General features: G+C 48.1%; 1 protein-coding gene across 4 annotated transcripts in view; it reads right to left on the bottom strand.

Moving 5' to 3' along the window:
• GALNT6 (polypeptide N-acetylgalactosaminyltransferase 6) overlaps nt 1-15,786 on the bottom strand; it is a 40,618-nt gene extending 24,832 nt beyond the window's left edge. The window contains exons 1-3 of one of the 4 annotated variants that reach the window (XM_002752479.6): nt 15,724-15,786; nt 6,809-6,931; nt 2,146-2,734 (exon numbers count right to left, since the gene is read on the bottom strand). In XM_002752479.6, coding sequence (XP_002752525.1) covers nt 2,146-2,636 — 491 coding nt within the window. In that variant the 5' untranslated portion in view covers nt 2,637-2,734; nt 6,809-6,931; nt 15,724-15,786. Of the gene's footprint in view, nt 1-2,145; nt 2,735-6,808; nt 6,932-15,426; nt 15,577-15,723 lie in introns of those variants that run through there. The other 3 variants (XM_035256738.3, XM_035256737.3, XM_035256740.3) reach the window with 3 other exon arrangements.
• Nucleotides 15,787-23,350: the final 7,564 nt, after the last annotated feature.

The following is a 23,350-nucleotide window of genomic DNA, read 5'->3' as shown; positions in this document are numbered from 1 at the left end:
CAGAGGTCCCAGAGGGGTAGGTAATAAAGGCCAAATTTGACATCTGAGAAAAGTGACTATGATTTCCATACTCAATGAAAAGAAAAGGCTCTTCCTTTTACAATGTACAGTTCCTCTTTAATCCATTTCTCATTAACTCCCTGTGATCTGCCACTGCTCTCACAGTCAACTTCCTGTGACATTTCTTCAATCCTTATCCACTCCAGCCACTCTGTGGCACGTGGCCACGCTGCTACCTTCTTGACCCTCCATCTCAGGAGAATATGTGAATATGAGAACAGGTGGGAATTTGTGAATCCTGGATCTCAAGGAATCATGTGACCTAACACCCTTTTCTGACTTCTGCTTGTCAGAGGATTTCTTGAGGACCCTCCAGAGAGATTCCCCAGCTTCCTCCCCTGGCTGCTGTCACAACCCAGTGCTCTTCTCTCTTTTTTTTGAGATGGAGTCTCGCTCTGTTGCCAGGCTGAAGTGCAGTGGCACAATCTCAGCTCCCTGCAACCTCTGCCTCCCAGGTTCAAGCAATTCTCATGCTTCAGCCTCCCGAGTAGCTGGGATTATAGGCATGAACTACCATGCCAGGCTAATTTTTTTGTATTTTTAGTACAGACCGGGTTTCACTATGTTGGCCAGGCTGGTCTTGAACTCCTGGGCTCAAGTGATTTGCCCACCTCAGCTTCCCATAGTGCTGGAATTACAGGTATGAGCCACTGCACCTGGCCCCAGTGCCCTTCTCTGTTGAGGAACTCCTGATCGCTCCAAGTGCCCCCTGTTCTAGGGCTATAATACTTGGCTCAAGTCTCAAGAACTGCAGATTCACAGATCTAAAGACTCATGAATCTGGGGATGAGGGCTGCCATTTGAGAAAAGGCCAAATAGGGTATAACTCTTAAGCTGGAAAAGACAAAGCCTAAGTGAGGAAGACATACTGTCTTTAACTTGAGGATCATGGGAATGCAGCCATGGAGGCATTAGAGGGAGAGACTGCCACTCAAAGATCTAAGTGGTATCTCACTGTGCAAGATTAAGGCTATAAACTTTAAATAAAGGTTGGAATCAATTCACGGCCTTGCAGGCCTTCATGGAGGAAACAAGGGGGTGTGAGGATATTTCTGACCACCAGGGCTGCTGTCAAGAAAAGTCCCCTCTCCGGCCGGGCGCGGTGGCTCAAGCCTGTAATCCCAGCACTTTGGGAGGCCGAGGCGGGTGGATCACGAGGTCAAGAGATCGAGACCATCCTGGTCAACATGGTAAAACCCCGTCTCTTCTAATAATACAAAAAATTAGCTGGGCATGGTGGCACATGCCTATAATCCCAGCTACTCAGGAGGCTGAGGCAGGAGAATTGCCTGAACCCAGGAGGCAGAAGTTGCGGTGAGCCGAGATCGCACCATTGCACTCCAGCCTGGGTAACAAGAGTAAAACTCCGTCTCAAAAAAAAAAAAGAAAAGTCCCCTCTCCAAACAGCTCAGCATTAGAGTCCCACAGTCTCTGGGGCAGGCCTCAGTGGAGGGGAAGGCTATGGAAACCATAGCCTGATATCAGCTCTCCCCAGTCACCCCATGCCAGGTCCTGGTGCCCGGCTGAGTCCCTTCTTCTGCATCATCTCACTTTCATATTGCGCTTCACTCTAACAGGTCTCCCCAGCCTCTGGCCTAACCCTTGTACCCCAACCCCTGGGATCAGCATAGCTGTTCTGGGAAAGAAGTGAGGTACAGAGGAGATCCTTGCTCATATTATAAAATCCCCTTCTTTTTTATTGTTTGAGATGTAGTTTCACTCCTGTTGCCCAGGCTGGAGTACATTGGTGCGATCTCAGCTCATCACAACCTCTGCCTCCTGGGTTCAAGCAATTCTCCTGCCTCAGTCTCCTGAGTAGCTGGGATTACAGGCATGTGCCACTAAGCCCAGCTAATTTTGTATTTTTAGTAGAGATGGGGTTTCTCCGTGTTGGTCAGGCTGGTCTCAAACTCCTGACCTCAGGTGATCCACCCGCCTAGGCCTCCCAAAGTGCTGGGATTACAGGTGTGCCTGGCATAAAATCCCTTTCAAGTCTTTCTCTAGCCCTTGACCCGTGGCCCTGGACATACAAGCCATGCCTTTAGCAAAGCCCTGGTCTCCCCTCAAGGACTGAGTGCTACTTACTCAGGGGGTCGTGTGTCTGGCCCCAGGGACCTCTGCAGGGAGATCCGGTCGCTGGCAAAGGCATTGAAACAGTGCTTCTTATAGCCTTCTTCCTTTTCCTGGGTCTCCAGGGGGGTCAACTTCCTCTTCTGAAATGCTTTCCCATCTGCCCCAGGGGCATTGGGGTCCTGTGGTGGCCGTTCCCAGAAGGGCTTTAGTTCAGCTGGGGTGTAGAACCCAGGAAGGCAGGACTGGTTTGTGGAGAACAGAGTCTGCTGGGGCTCTGGAGCCCTGATTTGGAGCTTGGGCATTGAATCTCTAAGGTTGTTTACAGCCTCCAGCATGAGGTCCAGGACGTGATCCTTCTGGCTCACCAGGGACTTCAGCCATGGCTTCTCTGTGGCCTGCTCCCTGCTGCTCACATCCCTCTGCAGGAGGAAGAGGAAGAGCACAAAGGTGCAGCCCACCATGGCCAGGCGCAGGGGCATGTGGCGTCTGCGGAGGAGCCTCATCCTCCAGAGCCAAGGGGGACCCCAGCCACGTCAGCTGGCTGAGCCCAACACTGGAAATAGCTTGATACGTCGTGGTGGCCACAAGCTGGGGCCTCAGCCTGAGAAAGGAAGGGACGAGAGAGAAGTGAGCCAAGACAGGGTAAGGAGGGAGTCGGGTACTTGGGGTTCGAGGCTCTATTGCTGAGTGGTGGCATCACCTTAATGACCACAACTTTCCCGCATCTAAATTTCCTTCATCCATAAAATGAGGAGACTGGAGGCAGTGTTTCTTTCCTGCCCTAAGATTCTTACATTCATGGATCTGGAGTCCCTGGAACACTAAAATACTACCTGAGATGTAATCATTAAACTCATGAGATTTAATTGTTAAACTCACGAGATTGAATTCGTTATAACCGCTTTGGGAAACAACTAGGTATTATCAGGCAAAATTTAAAATGAGCACAGCCTGAGCCAGCAATTTCACTCCTCATTTTATATCCCAGACAAACTCTGGTACATGCCAACCAAGAGGCATGTGCAAGAACATTTATAGCAACACTCACTGACTAAAATGGCAATAAACTGGTAAAACCTCTAAGTCCACCAGCAGAATGGATAAATAAAGTGGAAAATACCAGACCATGCTGTTCCCTACAGTGATAACAAAGAATGAACCAGTTCTCCATGCAACCATGTGAATGTGATGTTGGGTGAAAGAAGCAAGTGACAAAAGGATACATACAGTATGATTCCACTTATAGAAGATGTACAAACATGCTAAAACTAAACAATACCTTGTTTGTGAATACAAATATGTGGTAAAGCTACAGAGAAAGCTAAAGAAGACCAGCCTGGCCAACATGGTGAAACCCTGTCTCTACTAAAAATATAGGCTGGGATCACGCCACTGTGCTCCAGCCTGGGCTATAGAGCAAGACTCCGCCCCCAACATCCCCCCAAAAAAGAAAGCTAAGGAAATGATATAATCAGTTTCTGAAGGTGAAGAAAAAGGAACAGGATTAGAGATGGGTAAAAGGGGCTTCAAAGTGTGTTTTTCTCGAAGTGGATGATGGCTGCTGGTGAACTGTAGTTCTTTATACCCTACACGTATTTTATAACTATTTCTTGGTCAGGCATGGTGTAATCCCAGCACTTTGGGAGGCTGAGATTTGAGGATCACTTGAGCCCAGGAGTTTGAGACCAGCCTGCACAACGTATCGAGAGCCCTTCTCAACAAAACTTTTTAAAAATTAGCAAGGCATAGTGGTGCACACCTGTAGTCCTAGCTGCTTGGAAGGCTGAGGCAGGAGGATTGCTGGAGCCCAGCAGGTTAAGGCTGCAGTGAGCTGTAATCAAGCCAATGCTCTTCAGCATGGGTGACAGAGAGATTCTGTCTCAAAAAAACAGTTGACCAGGTACAGTGGCTCACACCTGTAATCCCAGCACTTTGGGAGTGCTGAAGGAGAAGTGCTGAGTGCGGGTGGATCACGAAGTCAAGAGATTGAAACCAACCTAGTTAACATGGTGAAAGCCCGTCTCTACTAAAAATACAAAAATTAGCTGGGCATGGTGACACATGCCTGTAGTCCAGCTACTTGGGAGGCTGAGGCACGAGAATCACTTGAACATGGGAGGCAGAGGTTGCATTGCGCCAAGATCACGCCATTGCACTTTAGTCTGGTTGACAGAGTGAGACTCTTGTCTCAAAAAAAGGAAAAAAAAGTTATCTGTATCTACTCATATTTAAGAAAAAAGATTTAACAGAAACCTAAGATTTCATGACAATACATCTTGGCAGGGCTGGGCATGGGCGTTCACCAGCCTCCACCCCCAGGCATGTGGATCTACGCCCGGGAGGATGAATGCTTGCAGAACTTTCTGTGTGGAGTTCTGGACACATAAGCTCACTGGTTAAGCATCAGACATTGGTGGCAAAGGACCTGGGCACAGATTCCAGTTCTTCCTCTTCTAGTAATAGCACCTACCTCCTAGGGTTGTTATAAGGATTACGTTCCTTCCCCATAAAATTCATGGACAGCCCTTAGCAGTCTCTGCACATGGAAAGTTCCCACAAAGTGTTAGTTTTGATCAATTGCAACTGCATGACCCTTGGGTGATTTACTTAATCCCTCTAAGCCTCAATTTCCTCATCTATCAAGTGGGGGCAACTAATACCTAACTCACAGGGTTGTGGGGAGGATTAAATCAGATAGTGTAGGTAAAACGGTTGGCAGAGGGCACCTGTCATATACTAAGCCCTCAATAAATGGTATCAATTATTTCGATCCCTGCTTCACCTCCCAGCAATTATCCCCAAGCACCTGGCCCTTAGCCAAAGCCACGTTCATTACTCCCTGAATGTTTTGCTTAAAAATAAACCTGGTTGAACTATTTAATGCTGTTGTTTAAATGCATGAGCTCCTGCCTGTGGAGAGGCCTGGTGTCTGAGATCTTGGGAATATGTGGCCATCACGATCTCAAGTGGGGAGCTGAATTCACTCTGGACTGAGGTACAAATGTGGCTTTTTTTCTTTTTGAAATGGAGTTTTGCTCTTGCTGCCCAGGCTGGAGTGCAATGGCATGATCTCGGCTCACTGCAACCTTTGCCTCCTGGGTTCAAGCGATTCTCCTGCCTCAGCCTCCCCAATAGCTAGGATTACAGGCATGCACCACCATGCCCAGCTAATTTTGTACTTTTAGTAGAGATGGGGTTTCTCCATGTTGGTCAGGCTGGTCTCAAACTCCTGACCTCAGGTGATCCACCTGCCTTGGCCTCCCAAAGTGCTGGGATGACAGGCGTGAGCCACCGTGCTTGGCCAAATGTGGCTTCTTTTATAACATCAGATTCAGCAGGACCATCAAAAATCAAACAAAAGAAATCTCTTTGAGCATCTACTTTGCATTAACTAATGTCTAGGAGATAGGAGAGATTTGTTTATTCCACTAGTATTTACTGAATACCTGCCATCTGCCAGATACTCATACTCGGCAAGAGGAGGGGGACACACAGAGACATGCAAGGCCAGCCCTCAAGGATCCTAGTCAATTGGAGGTGTCAGATTTTAAACAGAGATTACCCCAAGAGAAGCAGAATCACGTGCTGAAGGGAGAAGGCATGAGGAAATGCAGCAAATGGGGGAGGGCGACGTCTGTGAAGAAATCTCATGGGGGAAGACACTTGGGGGGAGCACTGACTGGTGAGGAGGAGTCAGTTAGGTGAGGTGAGCACATTTCAGGCAGAAGGCACAGCACCTGCAAAAGCCTAGAGATGGGAGGCAGCAGAGCTAGTCTCAGAACTGCAAACAGTCTGGCATGGAGGGAGTAGCAGACGTTGGGCCTGCAGAGGTGGCTGAAACCAAGTTATGAGGGCCTTGCTCATCATGCTGAGGAGCATTTGCCCTTGACCCAAGGCATGGGGAGTAATAAAGGGCTAAACTGGGAGCCCTGCATTACAGGAAGAGCAATATGACAGCAGTGGAGGGTATCTGCAAAGGGACCTGCTTGGCAGCTGGATGACCCATTCGGGGTCTGACCCAGGATGGTTAGTAGCAGCATGGATGGAAGAGGGAGGATGTGGTGCCAGGAAGACTCCCTTGGGTGATGGGGTGGGACAGTTTACCTCATCTGGTACACAGAGGGACACAAAGGCTCAACTCCTTTCCCCAAGCGATTTGAAAATCTTGTTGGAGGACAAGAACCGGTAGCACCGAGCAGGTCAAGGAAGCACCTGTCCAGGGGGAACTCAGGAGCAGGAAAAGGACCTTTCACTGAGTACCATTTTGTACTCTGAACCCTGACTATACCACTTATTCAGAAATTACTAAAATCAAAGCAGAATAGCACAGAGAGTAAGCGCTGAGCTGAGAAAGGTCGAGTTCCCTGCGGCCTGAGGAAGCCTTCAGGGAGGAAATGGGGGTTCAGTGAGCAGGAGTTTCTTGTCACAGGGGTTGAGCTGTGCCGGGGCTAGCACAGGGGGATTCGCTAGAGCTAGACACCTCATCAGTTCTGGAACTGTCCTGGCTAAGCCCACACAGAGGCCTGCAGAATGGGGGAGTATATGCCATGACAACTTTGAACGGTCCCGCAGGCTGCATCTTCTCTGCTACCTTCCCACTCCAGCAAGAGGGAGCACAGAAACAAAGATGTGGTAATGTTGTAGTTATTAGCTGTTGCCAGTGCTCAAGACTCACCGCCTCCAGGAAGGCCTCCCTAACTGATTCACTCAGAATCACCCAGGTTACTCCAACTCCCTCATCCTGGCAGTGCCTTGTGGTCCCGTGCAGCGGGGTTTGTCTTTGCTCCTTTTATTTTCCCTGGAGAAAGAAATCTAGGGTTAAATTAAGCTCTTCCTAGGCATTTGCTCTCTAGATCCTGTCTGGCTGTCTGAAGCTTTCTCTCTGAAACCAGCAGTTCCTCAAGGTACTAACCACATCCTGAACCGAAACGAGACACCTGGGATTAGCCTTGGTGGTGAGGGACTTGCTCTCTAGTTTGTTTGCTCAGCATGAGGGCAACAGGAAAGAGTCCCTTAGAAGAGACTGAGAATCCAGTGGAAGCCACAGGACTTTGGGGTTAAGGATTTTTGCTCCCTGTGTAGGAGATAATTCCCAGAAGTGTGGTTAGCAAGGTCTTGGAGGTCACCCCTCTGCCAGCCTTGGAGAAAGAATAGCTACTATGATAGTACCGAGCCAAGTGCAGAGCTTCACGGATCTGCCCCTGGTGTCTTGCATAGCTCCCTCACCTTTGGGCTCCCATACCTGGCCTCCTGCTTTCCTGGCAAGTGTGCCCTCAGCCCCCATCCACTCATTTCCCTCTCACTGTTGCTCAGCATTTCTTCCCAAGTCTTCTTCCTCCAGCTACCCTTGGGCCTGCAACTCCTCAGACCATCTTGGCTTCAATCCCAAGATGACGCTAGGAATCCTCTCTGAGAAGCCTGCCTACATTGAACAAATGGGACTTGCTTCCCTGGCCCCACCAGCCAGAACACAAACTTACCTTCTCTCACTGGTGTAAGGAACTGAGGCTTTACCCAGCCCAGCTTGTATCAAACTGCTGATTATAATCCACTGAGATATTATAAAATAAATTTAGGGTGTTGCAAATCAGCATTCAAAAAATTCTTTAAAAGACCAGTAAGGGCTGGGCACAGTGGCTCATGCCTGAAATCCTAGCACTTTGGGAGGCTGAGGTGGGCGGATCATTTTAGGCCAGGGGTTCAAGACCAACCTGGCCAACATAGTGAAACCCCATCTCTACTAAAAATACAAAAATTAGCCAGTCATGGTGGCAGGTGCCTGTAATCCCAGCTATTCGGGAGGCTGTGGCTGGAGAATAGTTTGAACCTAGGAGGTGGAGGTGGCAGTGAGCAGAAATCATGCCACTGCACCCCAGCCTGGGCAACAACAGAGCAAGACTCCATCTTAAAAAAAAAAAAAAAAAAAGACCAGAAAACCAGTTAGCTGGGCATGGTGGCACATGCCTATAATCGCAGCTACTTGGGAGGCCACGTCTGGAGGAATGTTTGAGCCCAGGAGGTCGAGGCTACAGTGAGTTTTATGTTATGATTGTGCCACTGCACTCCAGCCTAATAGAGAAAGACCCTGTCTCAAAAAAAAAAAAAAAAATTGAAATAAAAAAAAAAAAAACAGAATAGAATGAAAAAGAAAATGTCAAAGTGTATCACATACCACATGTAACATAGGTAAGTATTCCTTTTTTCTTTCTTTTTTTTTTGGAGACAGGGTCTCACTTGATTGCTCAGGCTGGAATGCAGTGGCACAGTCTCAGCTCACTGCAGCCTTGACCTCCTGGGCTCAAAGGATCCTCTTACCTCAGCCTCTGGAGTAGCTGGGACCACAGGTGTGTGTCATCACAACTGGCTAATTTTAATTTTTTTGGAGAGATGGGGTCTCACTACATTGCCCAGGGTAGTCTTCAACTCCTAGACTGAAGCAATCCTCCTGCCTTGACCTCCCAAAGTGCTGGGTTTATAGGTGTGAGCCACCAAGTCCAGCCTGAAAAATACATTTTTATTTTAATGTTTGTTTCAGTCTATTAAAGATACACACTGCCTGATACAAAATTAAAATGATAAATTTGTTATTCAAAATTCATACAACTAAAGACAAGTTTAAATGATTAAATTTTCAAACGATAGTTTCTTATTGTTTGTAGAATTTATGCTTGTAATATGATTAAAGTATAAACTGCCCTAAGATTTTGGGAATGCCATGTCACATATATACAGAGAAGAGGTCTGGCTGTAAAGTGTATTTCTCACTTCGCTCCAGTCACAGAAGTTTGAAAGCCGGTAACACAGTCCAAACCCCCCAGTTTATATTCTAGCTCCCCTCCGAAAAGCCTTCTCAGATCTCCCAGCAGAATTCATCTCTTCCTGCTTTGCCCCGTTAGCACCCAAGTTTTATTTGTACTCCAGTCTTATCACAGCCCACATTGTGTCAAAGGAGTCTCTTCTAGACCTCACGTGTCTGTGACTTCCTGGACCAAAGAGGCCATGCTGTTTTCAGCTTTTTATCACCTGCAAAGTTTAGCACAAGTTTTACACATAGCAGGTGTTCCATAAACTTTTTTTTTTTTTTCGGAGACAGAGTCTTACTCTGTCACCCAGGCTGAAGTACAGTGGCATGAACACAGCTCTCTGCAGCCTCAACCTCCCAGGCTCAAGCAGTTCTCCTGTCTCAGCCTCCTGAGTAGCTGGGACTACAGAGGTGGGGGCGACCGGGTCTGGCTAGTTCTAATAACTCTTGTCAAACGAGATGAGGCCGGAGGGGTTAAATGTGGAGCACTGGCTTCACTAAATGATGTTCTTAATGCACTTACAGCAAGAAGTACTTGAATTACAGGATATTCTACCATTACACATTAGCTTGCTGTTTCGACCAGGTCTGTCTGTGGGTCTAACACCCTCATTTTATCATCAGCGAGGCCAGAGTGGTTAAGTGACTTCTCTAGCAACACACAGCTAGCTAGTGGCTCGCAGGAATAGAACCTGATCTCTCAACTCCTAGGCCACTACTCTGTTTACCACACTCAAACCCTTGGAATTTGAGTGGGAATTTGGGGACCAAGTCTGTCCTCCCTGAGCCTCCTCCACTCCACCCTTTGATCCCCTTCCTGGCATTTGCCCTTTGCCCACTCAGGGATACAAATGCTTTAAAGATGCGGAAACTGGAAGTCCCAGGCAAAATCTTGGCTTTTGTGAATGCCAGAGTCAGCCACCCAGAACACGCCCTAGCTGGCCAGGTGGCCTCTTTGTAACAGTGTTTCTTTCTGTTTATCAGCTGAGCTGGTCACCTCCTCAGACGTGGCAGCAGGAAGCAAGCAGTCCTTACCACAGAGATATTTGCTCAAGTTACTTGGAGGAGGGCTCAATTACAAGTTTCTTTGGAAAGTGATGACTGTCACCACTCTCACCACAGGCACAGGTGTGTGGAGCTGGAAATCATACTGGGGAGGGGGCAGGTCAATTTCAAGCTACTGGTGGGGGAAATGGGGCTGAGAGGCTGTTTGGCCAAATGACTGTCCTTTCTTCCTCACAAGCACTTTCTCTCCATCAGACGCAGCACTCATCTCCAGTCCTCCGGACTCCTGCTGTGAGCAGAAGAGTAAATTATCTCCTCCAAAGCCCTCCTCTCACCTCTGACCCTTTTGATCACAGAATGTGGGAGGTTTTTACTTTTCCCCATAATTACACCTTCAAGACACTTCAGCTCTTTCCCAAGACTCAAGCTGCAATACTGTGGCTCATTTTCCCAGGAAGATACACTGAAAATTATTTCTGAAGCTAGTCTATCAAGTTCCCCCCTTTTTTGAAGATTCATTTTATGTTTGCACAAATTTTTTTTTTTTTTAGACGAAGTCTCACTCTGTTGCCCAGGCTGGAGTGTAGTGGTGCAATCTCGGCTCACTGCAACCTCTGACTCCTGGGTTCAAGCAATTCTCATCCCTCAGCCTCCCAAATAGCTGGGATTACAGGCACCCTACCACCACATCTGGCTAATTTTTAAATCTTTTTTGGTAGAGACAGAGTTTCGCCATGTAGGCCAGGCTGGTCTTGAACTCCTGACCTCAAGTGATCCGTCCACCTTGGCCTCCCAAAGTGCTAGGATTACAGGCATGAGCCGCTGCGTCTAGCCTGTTTGCACAATATTTTAAGCTTAAATTACCCAAACAGGGATTTTTTATTGAAAAACCCAACCCAACTTTGCTCGCCACTGTATACCTAGAGCAGTGCTTGGTATGTGGTAGGCACTCAGTTAATATTGGTTGACTTATTCCAAGAACAGGTCACCAAAATCAAAATACTGTGCCACCAAACAGGAGGTTTGACAGTTCACAGGTTTTTCACTGGAGGCCCTGCAGGCCCTGCCAGGTGGGACAGAGGTGTGTATCGGTTTATTCCTAGGAGCCCAGAGGTAAAAGAGGGAGGGCTCCAGGTGAGAACGATGTGGGATTCTCTAATCACCTGGCAGCCTTGGTGACAACCAGACTGGGCTTGAGGGGGGCAGTTGGGGGAAAGGGCAGATGAGGGATAGTGAAGTAATGAGAAGGGCAGAAGACAGGAAGGGTATTCCTGAAGGCTTCTTGGGCCAGTCTTCGGACTGGGAAGTGGGGATTCATGGGAGAGAATAGAACTGAAGTTTTGACTGGGTGAGGTGGCTCAGGCCTGTAATCCCAGCACTTTGTGGACTGAGGTGGGCGGATCGCGAGGTTAAGAGATCAAGACCATCCTGGCCAACATAGTGAAACCCTATCTCTTCTAAAAATACAAAAATTAGCTGGGCATGGTGACATATGCTTTTAGTCCCAGCTACTTGGGAGGCCTGAGGCAGGAGAATCACTACCCAGGAGGCGGAAGTTGCAGTGAGCCGAGATGGCGCCACTGCACTCCAGCCTGGCGACAGAGCAAGACTCTGCCTCAAAAAAAAGAAAAAGAAGGAACTGAATTTTTTCCTTCTCTCCTCACCCTCCAGTCCACTCTTGGCTGTATAACTTTTACCTGGGGGCCACTGGCTACTCAGTATACCATCCCCTGGGCTCAGGGTCTGGGCCCAGCCTCCTACGCTACCCAGCCTTTCCAATTTCCCCATTGCTGCCAGAAGCATCGAAGCCCATGAAACAAGCCAGCCCCCGTCCCGCTCCCGACATGTCATTTTTAATCCCTTCTCAAGTTCAGGTTCACCCCACGCCCTGCTCCCAAGTCCTGCTGATTCATTCCCTGCCTCCTGGTTCCTCCCCAGCCTCTCTGCTTTCAAAACCTTCATTTGAAATTGCGCCTTTATCAACCAGCATCTGGAGGATCAGCAGGAGCTGCCTGCCAGCCTCCTTTGCCTCGGGCCCCTCTCTCTTTCACAATCAGGACAGCCATATTCATACTCCTTGAGTGTATTCATATTCCTTGAGCGCTGTTTGACTGGCAGAGACACAGAGGGCCTGGCTGGGTTGCTTCCTGTTTGCTGCTCATCCTCAAGCCCGACCAGATGCCTGGCACTCACTCACGAGCTATCTTTTCCTCCTCAAAGCCTTTCCCTTAGATTCTTGATAAGCAAGCCATATTTCTTTTCTTTCGGATTCTTGCTAGAGACCCCCTCTTCCAAGAAGCCTTCCTAGACTGAGTTGTGTCTTGCTGCCTTAATTTCTAGGTGTTATTTGTACCCAAGTTTCTCTGCTACCCATGCTTTCCCCATGTAGGACTTCCCACTAAATATCATGGAGAACTGGCAGGCCCAGATGCTAGACCACCCAGATCCTGTTTTCCTTCTCCTTCCCAGTCCTCGAGTCTCGGTCCCCTAACTTCAGTCTCCAGAATGCTCTTCCTGACCAATCTACCTGGCCTTCCAATCCCTGTGGCACCTCTCTGCCCTGAGATGTATGGCAATGCTATTTTGCTAGTTGTCTGTCCTTCATTCTCTATTATATGCAGAACTGAGGAGTTGCTTTCTTCTTTCAAATCTCTACCTAGGCCTTAGGACCAGGTTGCTCAGAGTACAAGAGAATAACAAAAATAACAAGACCCCACAGGGCTCTCAGGTGCCACAAAAGTCTTCTAACAGTCCTTCTCCTCCCTGGAGTGAGCTCATCCTTGTTCACCACACAGGCCTTCTACACAGCACAATTACAGCATTGAGCTCGACAGAGACAAGCACTGCCGTGCACTTAACCTCCTGCTTATTCACTCTTGTCCTCTCATCCCTATCAAATGAGAATGAACATTTGGGCTTTTCCAGAAAGGGGCAGAGGGCTGCGTAAAAAGTTGAGTTTGGCCGGGCGCAGTGGCTCATGCCTGTAATCCCAGCATTTTGGGAGGCTGAGGCAGGTGGGTCACCTGAGGTTGGGAGTCCAAGACCAGCCAGACCAACATGGAGTAACCCCATCTCTACTAAAAATACAAAATTAGCCAGGCATGATGGTGCATGACTGTAATCCCAACTACTCCAGAGGCTGAGGCAGAATTGCTTTAACCTGGGAAGCAGAGGTTGCAGTGAGCCAAGATAGTGTCATTGCACTCCAGCCTGGGCAACAAGAGCAAAATTCCATCTCAGAAAAATAAATTAATAAGTAAAAAATAAGAGCTGAGTTCACCCAAGCTGTGGCATAGACATACCCAACCTGGTCTTCAGCATCACTTCCAGACTAGAGATGTGGGAACACATCCGTAGGAGCCAGAAGATGTTAAGGACAATACCATCATCATTTTAAATATTACTGCTAATATATTAAATCAAGTTACAGCTATCTTCTCTGTTTTACACAGAAGGAAACTGAAGCCCAGGAAGGTCAAGTGACTTGACCAAGGTCACACAGTTAGAAACATAGCAGAGGCAGAATTTGCATTCAGGCCTATGAATCTCCAAAGCTCACTCTCTTAACTATGACATCACATTGTCTCGCATTTGACTGGTGCTTGGAGCTTTGCCAAAACACTTCACACCCTCTCATTTGCTCCCCACCCAGGGAGTACATATGTGATTTGGCCAAGGTTATACAGTGAAGTTAACGATAGGGGTGAGTCAGCTGCCTGGCTCCGTGATGCTCACTGCCTCCCTGCACTGAGAAGCCCTTAGCTCTAGCGTTAGCTGCCCCTCCTGGTCCTGAGGTCTGCTCGAGGCAATGGTTGCATGGACTAAGTTCATGCTCATATTTCCTGTCCCCATTTCTTCTAGCTGAACTTGGGCTAATATGTCTCTGACCTCAGAGGGCACCTGACACGCATCAGGGCCTCCCCTTCTCTTGCCTAAGGTCTTCCATGCTGCTACGTGTAGGAATAAGCTGTTCCAACTGTGGGACTGTGGGCAGCATTATGGAGGTGAGAACATCTTGAGCAGCCCAGTCTCCTGCAGACTTCTCTCTTTCCTTTGAGAGTCCTGTCCTGTTCTCTGCCCTGGTCCCCCGGTAAGCAGCTTTCTCTGGTTACCTCTGGGTTCCTAAAGTCCATGGCATCATTAAGGAACTGGAGCTAGGGAAATGCCTGCAATGCTACTGGCTTCTGCTAGGCAATTGGAACTAAAGCATATTTTCTTTTCTTTTTCTCTGAGACAGGTTCGCTCTTGCTGCCAGGCTGGAGTGCAATGGTGCGATCTCGGCTCACTGCAGCCTCTGCCTCTCAGGTTCAAGCAATTCTCCTGCCTCAGCCTCCCAAGTAGCTGGGATTATAGGCACTTTCCACCATGCCCAACTAATGTTTTGTATTTTCGGTGGAGACAGAGTTTTGCCATGTTGGCCAGGCTGGTCTTGAACTATTGACCTCAGGTGATCCACCGACCTCAGCCTCCCAAAGTGCTGGGATTACAGGCATGAGCCACCACATGCCGCCAGGACCAAAGCATATTTCAAACCTCTCACCTGACCCCACCTGACCTGGTTTTCATCATTACATGAATTTGCCTGTCTCATTCTTCTTACCTTTCCTCTGATGGGAAGGGAGAGAGCTCATCTATCTGGAGCGGAGAACAGGCACTGTATGGTGCACACACATCTTGGGTAAAAGGAGCAAAAATCCTTGAGGCTCTTTGGTGTGTCCAAATTATGAACCTCACCCAGTGCCTGCAAACTGTGTGTGGGGGCCTGGAGGTGAGCTCAGAGCATAGAGTTAACACCCTTTCCGAGAGTGCTGCAATGAGTTACCGGCTGCTAGAAGGGGTCTGTTGTAAGCTTTGCTGGCAAAGTGACCACCACCCACCCCTATACACAGAAGAGCCCCATCCTACCCTCTGTAGAGGTCTGGGTCTGGGATGATTGGCCCTGGGTGCAAGTAAAAACTGTTTCTCCGGCCGCGCGTGGTGGCTCACACCTGTAATCCAAGCACTTTGGAGGCCAAGGCAGGTGGATCACCTGAGGCCGGGAGTTCAAGACCAGCCTGACCAACATGGTGAAACCCCGTCGTTAAAAATAAAAACAAACAAACAAAAAAACCTGTTTCCCCTTTTTGTCAGCCTGGGAATCTAACAACTGAGGAAATAGGGAAGTCGGTGACAGTCACAGTCATGAACACCCAACAGATTCCATTTCCCCACAGAATGAGGCCAATCCTCCCCACACCCAAAACCTCGGGAGGGAGTCAACCTAGCAGGGCTCAGACCGACCTCCACCAGTGAGGCTTCCCCTCTGTGTCCCCTTCTGTTCAGGCGCAACGTGGCAGGGCAGGAGGAAACCTCTCTGGAAGAGTTTCCGTACCAGAGCACACGGGGTGCTCCCGATCTGGGGAGATGGGGCACAGAGGGAATGCGGGGCATGGATGAGTAAGGGGAAGAGGGTGTAGAGACCTGGCTATGGCTTGTCCCCCTCTCACCCCTCCAAGTTCCAGAGGTCTGGGCTCCTCATTCATCTCATAAGCGCCAAGGTGGAGGGGGGTCCTACCGAGGGAGGAGCTAGAGGCCACCGCGACCAGCAGAGAGCAAAGACAGGAGGGACCAGCCTGGCCCAGCCCCTTCGTTTTACTGTCTGGGGTGGTGAGGAGAAGAGGAAGAGGCGAAGGCTGGCGGTGGGGGAGGTGGGAAGCGAGCTCCGCCGGAGGGAAGTCCGAGCAGTGGGGGAACTCTGGGGAACCCTCCCGGGTAGAGGGTCGCGGGCTCCTTCTGCCGCTTACCTGTTGCTCAGAGGCAGAGCCGCAGACGCGCCGCGGGGCCGCTCCCGGGTTTCCCCACCGGACGGCGGGGAGGGTGGGGCCGGGGCGGGACCTCCCCCGGCTGCCGGGACGCGCCCGCCCCGCCCCTTCGGGGCCAGGTGCAGCAGGTCCCGCCGAGTCCCCAGCACTGCTGCGGGTACAGGAACGCCCGGCGGCCGGGCGGAGGGGCGCCCCGGCTTCCCTGCGGCTTAGCACGCCCCGGGGGTACGGTCTCTGCGGCCAGGCTCTCAGCAGGGAAAAAGATTGGAGGGTGCCAGGCACCCCAAAGAGGACAGGCTAAATTAGCAGAGCCTCGAGCGGCGCGTGCATGGAACCAGAATGTGCTGCGCGCCCTCCGGGAGCGCTCGGAAGCTGGAGGGAAAACGCGGCGGGGCGGCCAGGGTCCCAGGGCTCCGGCCCCAAGTTTGCTTCTCATTTGCGCTCCATCCAATAGGAGCGCCCATTCCGTGTTCCATGAGCTGTGCGAAGGACTCCCAGCGCCAGGTATCAGGTGAATCCCAGCCCCCAACACTCATGAATACCTACTACGATTATTCCGAATGTACCGGACAGGCAGCGGCTCACACCGCAGAGGGTGATTCTCAAAGTGGGACCCCCACCAGCAGCGCCAGTTAGCATCATCCGAGGACTTCCTAGAAATGGGACCCACCGCAGACCTAAATAATCCCTCGGGGTGATTCGGGTGCATACTCGACTTTGAGAACCCTTGGGCTGGAATGAGAATCCTGGTAAAGCCCCCTAAGCGGGTGTTCCGAATTATGCCGCCAGGGCCTGCGCTGTTCACTGGTCCTCTCAGCGCTGCCTCGTGTGCTGCAATCTTTTGCTGCCTTATCTTAGCAACAGAGAAGGACAGCGCATGACTCCAAATATCCAATAATTTGAAAACTTTCTATGGTAGAAACTTCGACCACTAGTTCAGTTTCTCATTTGTTTTGACATTTAAATACATTTGTCTTTCTTTCTCTTTATTTTCTTCCTTTGGGTCTCGCTCTGCTGCCCAGCCTCCCTCCCTCTTTTTCTTTTCTTTTTTCTTTCTTTTTTTTCTTTTTTCTGAGATGGAGTTTTCGCTCTTGTTGCCCAGGCTGGAGTGCAAGGCGTGCAGTCAGTTTTATATTTTAAGTAGAGATGGGTTTCTCCATGCTGGTCCCCTGACCTCAGGTGATTTGCCTCCTCAGGGCTCCCAAAGTGCTGGGATTACCGGCATGAGCCACCGCACAGGGCCTCTTTCTCTCCTTTCTCCCCTCCCCCCTTCCTTCCCCTCCCTCTCTCTCCTCCTTCCTTCCCTCCCTCCCTCCCTCCCTCCCCCTCTCTCTCCTCCTTCCTTCCCTCCCTCCCTCCCCCTCTCTCTCCTCCTTCCTTCCTTCCCTCCCTCCCTCCCTCCCTCCCCCTCTCTCTCCCTTTCTCTTTCTTTCTCTCTCTCTTTTTCGTCCTTTCATTTCCTTTCCTTTTTTTCCAGAGTTTCACCCCTGTTGCCCAGGCTAGAGTGCAATGGCACTATCTCAGCTTACCACAACCTCCATCTCCCAAATTCTAGCGATTCTCCTTCGTCAGCCTCACGAGTAGCTGGGATTGCCGGCATGTGCCACCACGCCTGGCTAATTTTGTATTTTTAGTAAAAATGGTGTTTCTCCATGTTGGCCAGGCTGATCTGGAACTCCCGACCAGGCGATCCGCCCACCTCAGCCTCCCAAAGTGCTGGGATTACAGGTGTGAGCCACCGCGTCCGGTGTCATTTCTTTTTTCTTAGGGCTGGACACTCCCTGTACAGGTCCAACCTACCTTCTTTGCTCTGTCCTTCCTCCACCTCTGCCCTGTGATCCTCAGGGGTTGTGTGATCCTGACCTGACTCTTGGCATGACCTTAGTCAGGACCCAACCTGACCTGAGTTGAATGGCCCCTATTCCTTCCCAGGACAGGGTCATGACCATTATTACCCCCAGCCTGGAGCTCCTGATAGGGCGGGGACCAGCTTCCCAAGAAGTAACAGCAGTCTTTGTTTTGTGCTTTGCATTCTGCAAGCAAATTGCTCATCTGATTTTACTTCAGCTGACTCTGATTTTAAGCGTGACTTTGAATTCTCAGAATAATTAGCTGCCTAATTTGGAGGTGCATGTAGTCTGCAGGATGTGTGACCCATCTCTAATGTGTCATGCACTGAGCCGTTCTCCCCTAACAGGAAGCATGGTGCAGGCTTCCTAGCCACCACTCCAGGGAGGTTTGCAGATGAGCCAACACGGAATAGTGACTGCAAACTCTGCCTCCGCTGGTGCAGGCAACTTTCAAAAAATGGTGTTTCAGGCTGGGGGTGGTGGATCACGCCTATAATCCCAGCACTTTGGGAAGCTGAGGTGGGAGACCCCTTGAAGCCAGGAGTTTGAGTTCAGACTGACACAGCAAGACCCTGTCTCTACAAAAAAATCAAAATACAACAGACATGGGGGTCTATTTGCGGGTGGAGGGTGGGAGGAGGGAGAGGATCAAAAAACTACCTATTGGGTACTATGCTTATTATCTGGATGATAATTTGTACACCAAACCCTTGCAACATGCAATTTACCTACGTAACAAGCCTGCACATGCACTCCTGAACCTAAAAGTTTAAAAAACATATATAATAGTGAAAAACTGAAAATTAAAAATCTAGCTGGGTGTGTTGGCATGTGCCTGTGGTTCCAGTTACTTTGGAGGCTGAGGTGGGAAGATTGCTTGAGCCTAGGAGTTAGAGGCTGTGATTGCACCACTCCACTCCAGTCTGGGCAACAGAGCAAGACCCTGTTTCTGAAAAACAAAAACAAAACAAACAAATAAAAAATCCTAAAACAAAACAGACCGGGTGTGCTGGCTCATGCCATAATCCCAGCACTTTAGAAGGCAAGCAGATCATGAGGTCAGGAGTTGGAAACCATCTTGGTCAACATGGTGAAACCCCGTCTCTACTAAAAATACAAAAATTAATGGCGTGGTGGTGTGCACCTGTAGTCCCAGCTACTCAGGAGGCTGAGGCAGAATTGCTTGAACCTGGGAGGCAGAGGTTGCAGAGAGCCGAGATCACTGCACTCCAGCCTGTCTCAAAAAAAAAAAAAAAAAAATGTGTTTCTGTAAATGAAGAAATTATATGTAAATAAAATAAAAAATGAAAGTGAAAAAGTTGTATATGCACATGGTAAGAAGTCAGGCATCATGAAAATGTATCCGGTAAAAGCTCCATTTCCCACCTCTCTCTAGACATCTCTCCATCTCCAGACACCATGTATGCATATTCATGACTGAAAGTTCCCATCGTGCTTCTGCAGGACGTGTCTGAGTCCCTTGGCCGCAAAGACCCAGAATGACCCGTTCTCAGGAAGTCCTATGAGTTTCATTTTTTCCTCCCAATCTAATTTTAATTTTTGGCTGTTTAGATTCGGGTTTTGGGTGTTCTGAGTTTCACTTTTCACAGGAGTGTGTGTTCATGTGAAAAGGGAAGGCAGGAAACCTCGAAAGGAACAGAACAGTAGAATTGGGGCAAGGCTGTTGTCAACACTCTCGCAGAACTGCCTTGGGACAAGGGCAGTTCTGCGAGACTGTTGACAACAGCCTTGCCCCTTATCTAGTCTCTTCCTTCTACAAGGTCCCTGGTGAGGGGACTCCTGCCTCTGGGTGGCGCAGAGTGAAGGAGACCTGCCCTTGCGGTGAGGGGCTGTCTCCACTTAGCTAGGGGAGTGTGCAGGGGAAGTGAATGAGCCAGGAAGGTGAGGAGGAGGCTCTCAGGTCAACCTCACCCTCTGTCATCCCTACTTCTCATCTCACTCACTCTCCCCTACCCTGAGGGAAACAAGGGGAGTCTCCCACTCCCTCCATCTTGTTTCTTATCTATAAAGTGTAGTTAATGATACCCAAGGTCGTTAATGCAGCTCAAGTGAGATAACGTGAAAGTGTGAGAGTTTGGTCTTTTAAATTATATCTGCCTGCTCTACTTCTTTCCTCCTTATTTACACTTCCTCCTCATCTCATTCCCATGCTCAGAGGAAAAACAGTCAAAGCAGGAAACGTTTTGGGGAACCCCAAGCAGAAGTGCTCCTAGTTGATCGGAGTTATAATTACAGCACAGTCACTCAGGGGCTACAATTCACCCATCTCTGTGTGCCTCAACTTCCTCATCTGTAAAATGGATATGTTATTTTTATGATTGGGTTGTTAGATTAAATAAGCAAAGTGTTTAATGCAGCATCTGGTACACAATAAGTCAGTTGAAATTAGTGATTAGCCATTATCATTAGCTGTTTTCCTTCTTTCTTTCCTCCATTCCTTCCTTCAGTAAAATGCTTTTAAAGTGCTCCCTTCGTTAGCCTCTGTGCTAGGTCAGGTGTGGAGATACAAGGATAATAAGTCACATCTCTCTCATCCAGATACCTATAGTTTGTCGGGGGAGCCTGATACATATAAAAAGGGCTATTAAGGGGCAGGGCTAGGACTAGGGTAAGGCAAGGGAGGCACTTCTCTTGAGTACAAAATTTGAGGAGACATAAAAAAACTCAGTAACCAAGATAAATAATACTTTAATGTGGCTGGGCATGCTGGCTCATGCCTATAATCCCAGCACTTTGGGAGGCTGAGGCGGGTGGATCACAAGGTCAAGAGATCGAGACCATCTTGGTCAACAAGGTGAAAACCCGTCTCTACTAAAAATACAAAAATTAGCTGGGCATGGTGGCGCATGCCTGTAATCCCCGCTACTCGGGAGGCTGAGGCAGGAGAATTGCTTGAACCCAGGAGGCGGAGGTTGTGGTGAGCTGAGATCGTGCCATTTCACTCCAGTCTGGGTAACAACAGTGAAACTCCGTCTCAAAAAAAAAAAACAAAAAACTTTAATGCAATATTTTAAAAATATCAGAATTAAGGCAAATAATCAGTGATGCCCGAAGTGTTAAAAATTTAAAGAATCAGCCAGGCGTGGTGACTCATGTCTGTAATCCCAGCATTTTGGGAGGCTGAGGCAAGAGCATCACTTGAGTACAGGAGTTTGAGACTTGCAGGAGTTTGAGACTAGCCTGGGCAACATAGTGAGACCCCATCTTTATTTTAAAACGAAGAAGTTTCCTCCTAAGCCATATTGAAGCCTGAGGAAAAAAGAAAAATATGTACCCTCATACATGATTTTCTGTATTTTTTGAATGGTTATTTTTTCCTAGAGCATTAAAGTAGTTGAAAAAAACATTGAAAACTGGAAATATAGGTGTATTAAAACTCATGGCATTGCCGGGCGCGGTGGCTCAAGCCTGTAATCCCAACACTTTGGGAGGCCGAGGCGGTTGGATCACGAGGTCTAGAGATCGAGACCATCCTGATCAACATGGTGAAACCCCGTCTCTACTAAAAATACAAATAATTAGCTGGGCATGGTGGCGCGTGCCTGTAATCCCAGCTACTCAGGAGGCTGAGGTAGGAGAATCACCTGAACCCAGGAGGCGTAGGTTGTGGTGAGCCGAGATTGCGCCATTGCACTCCAGCCTGGGTAACAAGAGCAAAACTCCATCTAAAAAAAAAAACAAAAAACAAAAACTCACAGCATTACTTTAAATATTTATTCCAAAATGTAATTTATTATGATTTTACTTCAGCCTTAGTTAATTATAATTTATTTAAGATCATTAGTTAGTCAAGATAAATTGTCAAACATAGCAGTCTCACAATTGAAAATAAAATAAGCGGCCAGGCACGGTGGAGTGGCTCATGCTTGTAATCCCAGCACTTTGGGAGGACGAGGTGGGTGGATCACCTGAGGTCAGGAGTTTCAGACCAGCCTGGCCAACAGGGCAAAACCCTGTCTCTACTAATAAATAAATAAATAAAAAGGAAATGAAATAAGCAAAACAGTTAGTTTTGTAAATATGACTAATGAGTTTGCTTGCATTAAACCCAGCAGCTTATATTTTTCCTTTTGCTTCAAGCTCCAATTTGGCTAAGCATGGCATTGGGTTGGGACCTGGACGAAGAACCCAAAGAGAATAGAGAGGAGAATAAGAGTCAAGGAGAAGATTTGAAAGAGTTTTTTGTTTTTTCTAATTATCCAAATATCACATTTTCAATGTGCAAAATTTCAGATGCACAGAAAACACGCAAAAAAGAAGACAAGTTACCCATAGTTATGTTACCTAGAGATAACCACTGTTGCTATTTTGGTATGATACAGTTTTCTCTTTTTCTGTGCACATATGATTCATATGTACATATGTATTTCATCAATTCTAAGATGCTTTTTAAAAATCTTTAACATTTCTGAAATTGGTATGTATCTTAGATTGATGGTGTCAGAACTTCACAGTGTTGGATCATGCCTGTAATCCTAGCACTTTGGGAGGTCAAGACGGGAGGACTGCTTGTTTCCAGGAGTTTGAGACCAACCTGGGCAACATAGTGAGACCCTGTCTCTATAAAAAATACAAAAATTAGCCAGGCATGGTGGTGCATGCCTATAGTCTCAGCTACTTGTAAGGAGACTGAGGTGAGAGAATCTATCGAGCCCAGGAGATCAAGGCTGCAGTGAGCTGTGAATGCACCACTGCACTCATCCTGGACAACAGAGTGATAGCAGTGTTCTTTCATTTAGTTGTATATAAGATCATGATTTGTCTGATAACCTTATATTAGCTGACTATATATGATGGATTGTATATTGATGAAATTATAGATTTATGTAATTACTAAATAAACATTATAAAACTGGGATCATATTGAACATACTGTTTTGTAAACTGATTTTTTTTTCACTTTATTATGGCTATTTTTCAAAGTGATGAAATAATCTTCAAAAGATGAATAATGGCTGTAGTAGTCTTTTGTATTGATGAGTCATAATTTTTTTTTTTTTGAGACAGTGTTGGGCTCTCTCTCCCAGGCTGGAGTGCAGTGACTTTATCATGGCTCACTGCAGTCTCAACCTCCCAGGCCCAAGTGATCCTCCCATCTCAGCCTCTTGAGTAACTGGGACCACAGGCATGTACCACCATGCCTAGCTAATTTTGTGTGTGTGTGTGTGTGTGTGTGTGTGTGTATATACACACATTTTTTTTGTTTTGTTTTTTGAGATAGAGTCTCGCTCTGCTGCCCAGGCTGGAGTGCAATGGTCTTGCCTCACTACAGCCTCCGCCTCCTGGGTTCAAGTGATTCTCCTGCCTCAGCCTACCAAGTAGCTGATTACAGGCACACGCCACCATGCCTGGCTAATTTTTGTATTGTTAGTAGAGATGGGGTTTCACTATGTTGGCCAGGATGTTCTCGAACTCCTGACCTTGTGATCCACCTGCCTCGACATCCCAAAGTGCTGGGATTACAGGCATGAGCCACCATACCTGGCTAATTTTGTATAATTTTGTGTGTTTTTTGTAGAGTATATTTTTTGTAGAGATGAGGTCTCACTACCTTGCCTAGACAGGTCTCAAACTCCTAGGCTCAAGTGATCCTCCTACCTTGGCCTCCCAAAGTGCTGGGATTACAGGTGTGATCTCCTGTGCCTAGCCCCATATATATATATATAAAACCAATCACCTATTGTAGAACATATAGGTTGTTTTGCCTTTTTGTTTTTCTACTATATGTGACTGACTAC

Source organism: Callithrix jacchus, chromosome 9, assembly GCF_049354715.1.
Source record: "Callithrix jacchus isolate 240 chromosome 9, calJac240_pri, whole genome shotgun sequence".
NCBI lineage: Eukaryota > Metazoa > Chordata > Mammalia > Primates > Cebidae > Callithrix > Callithrix jacchus.
The sequence above is the reverse complement of the archived record's forward strand: the minus strand, read 5'-3'. Positions and strand labels throughout refer to the sequence as shown.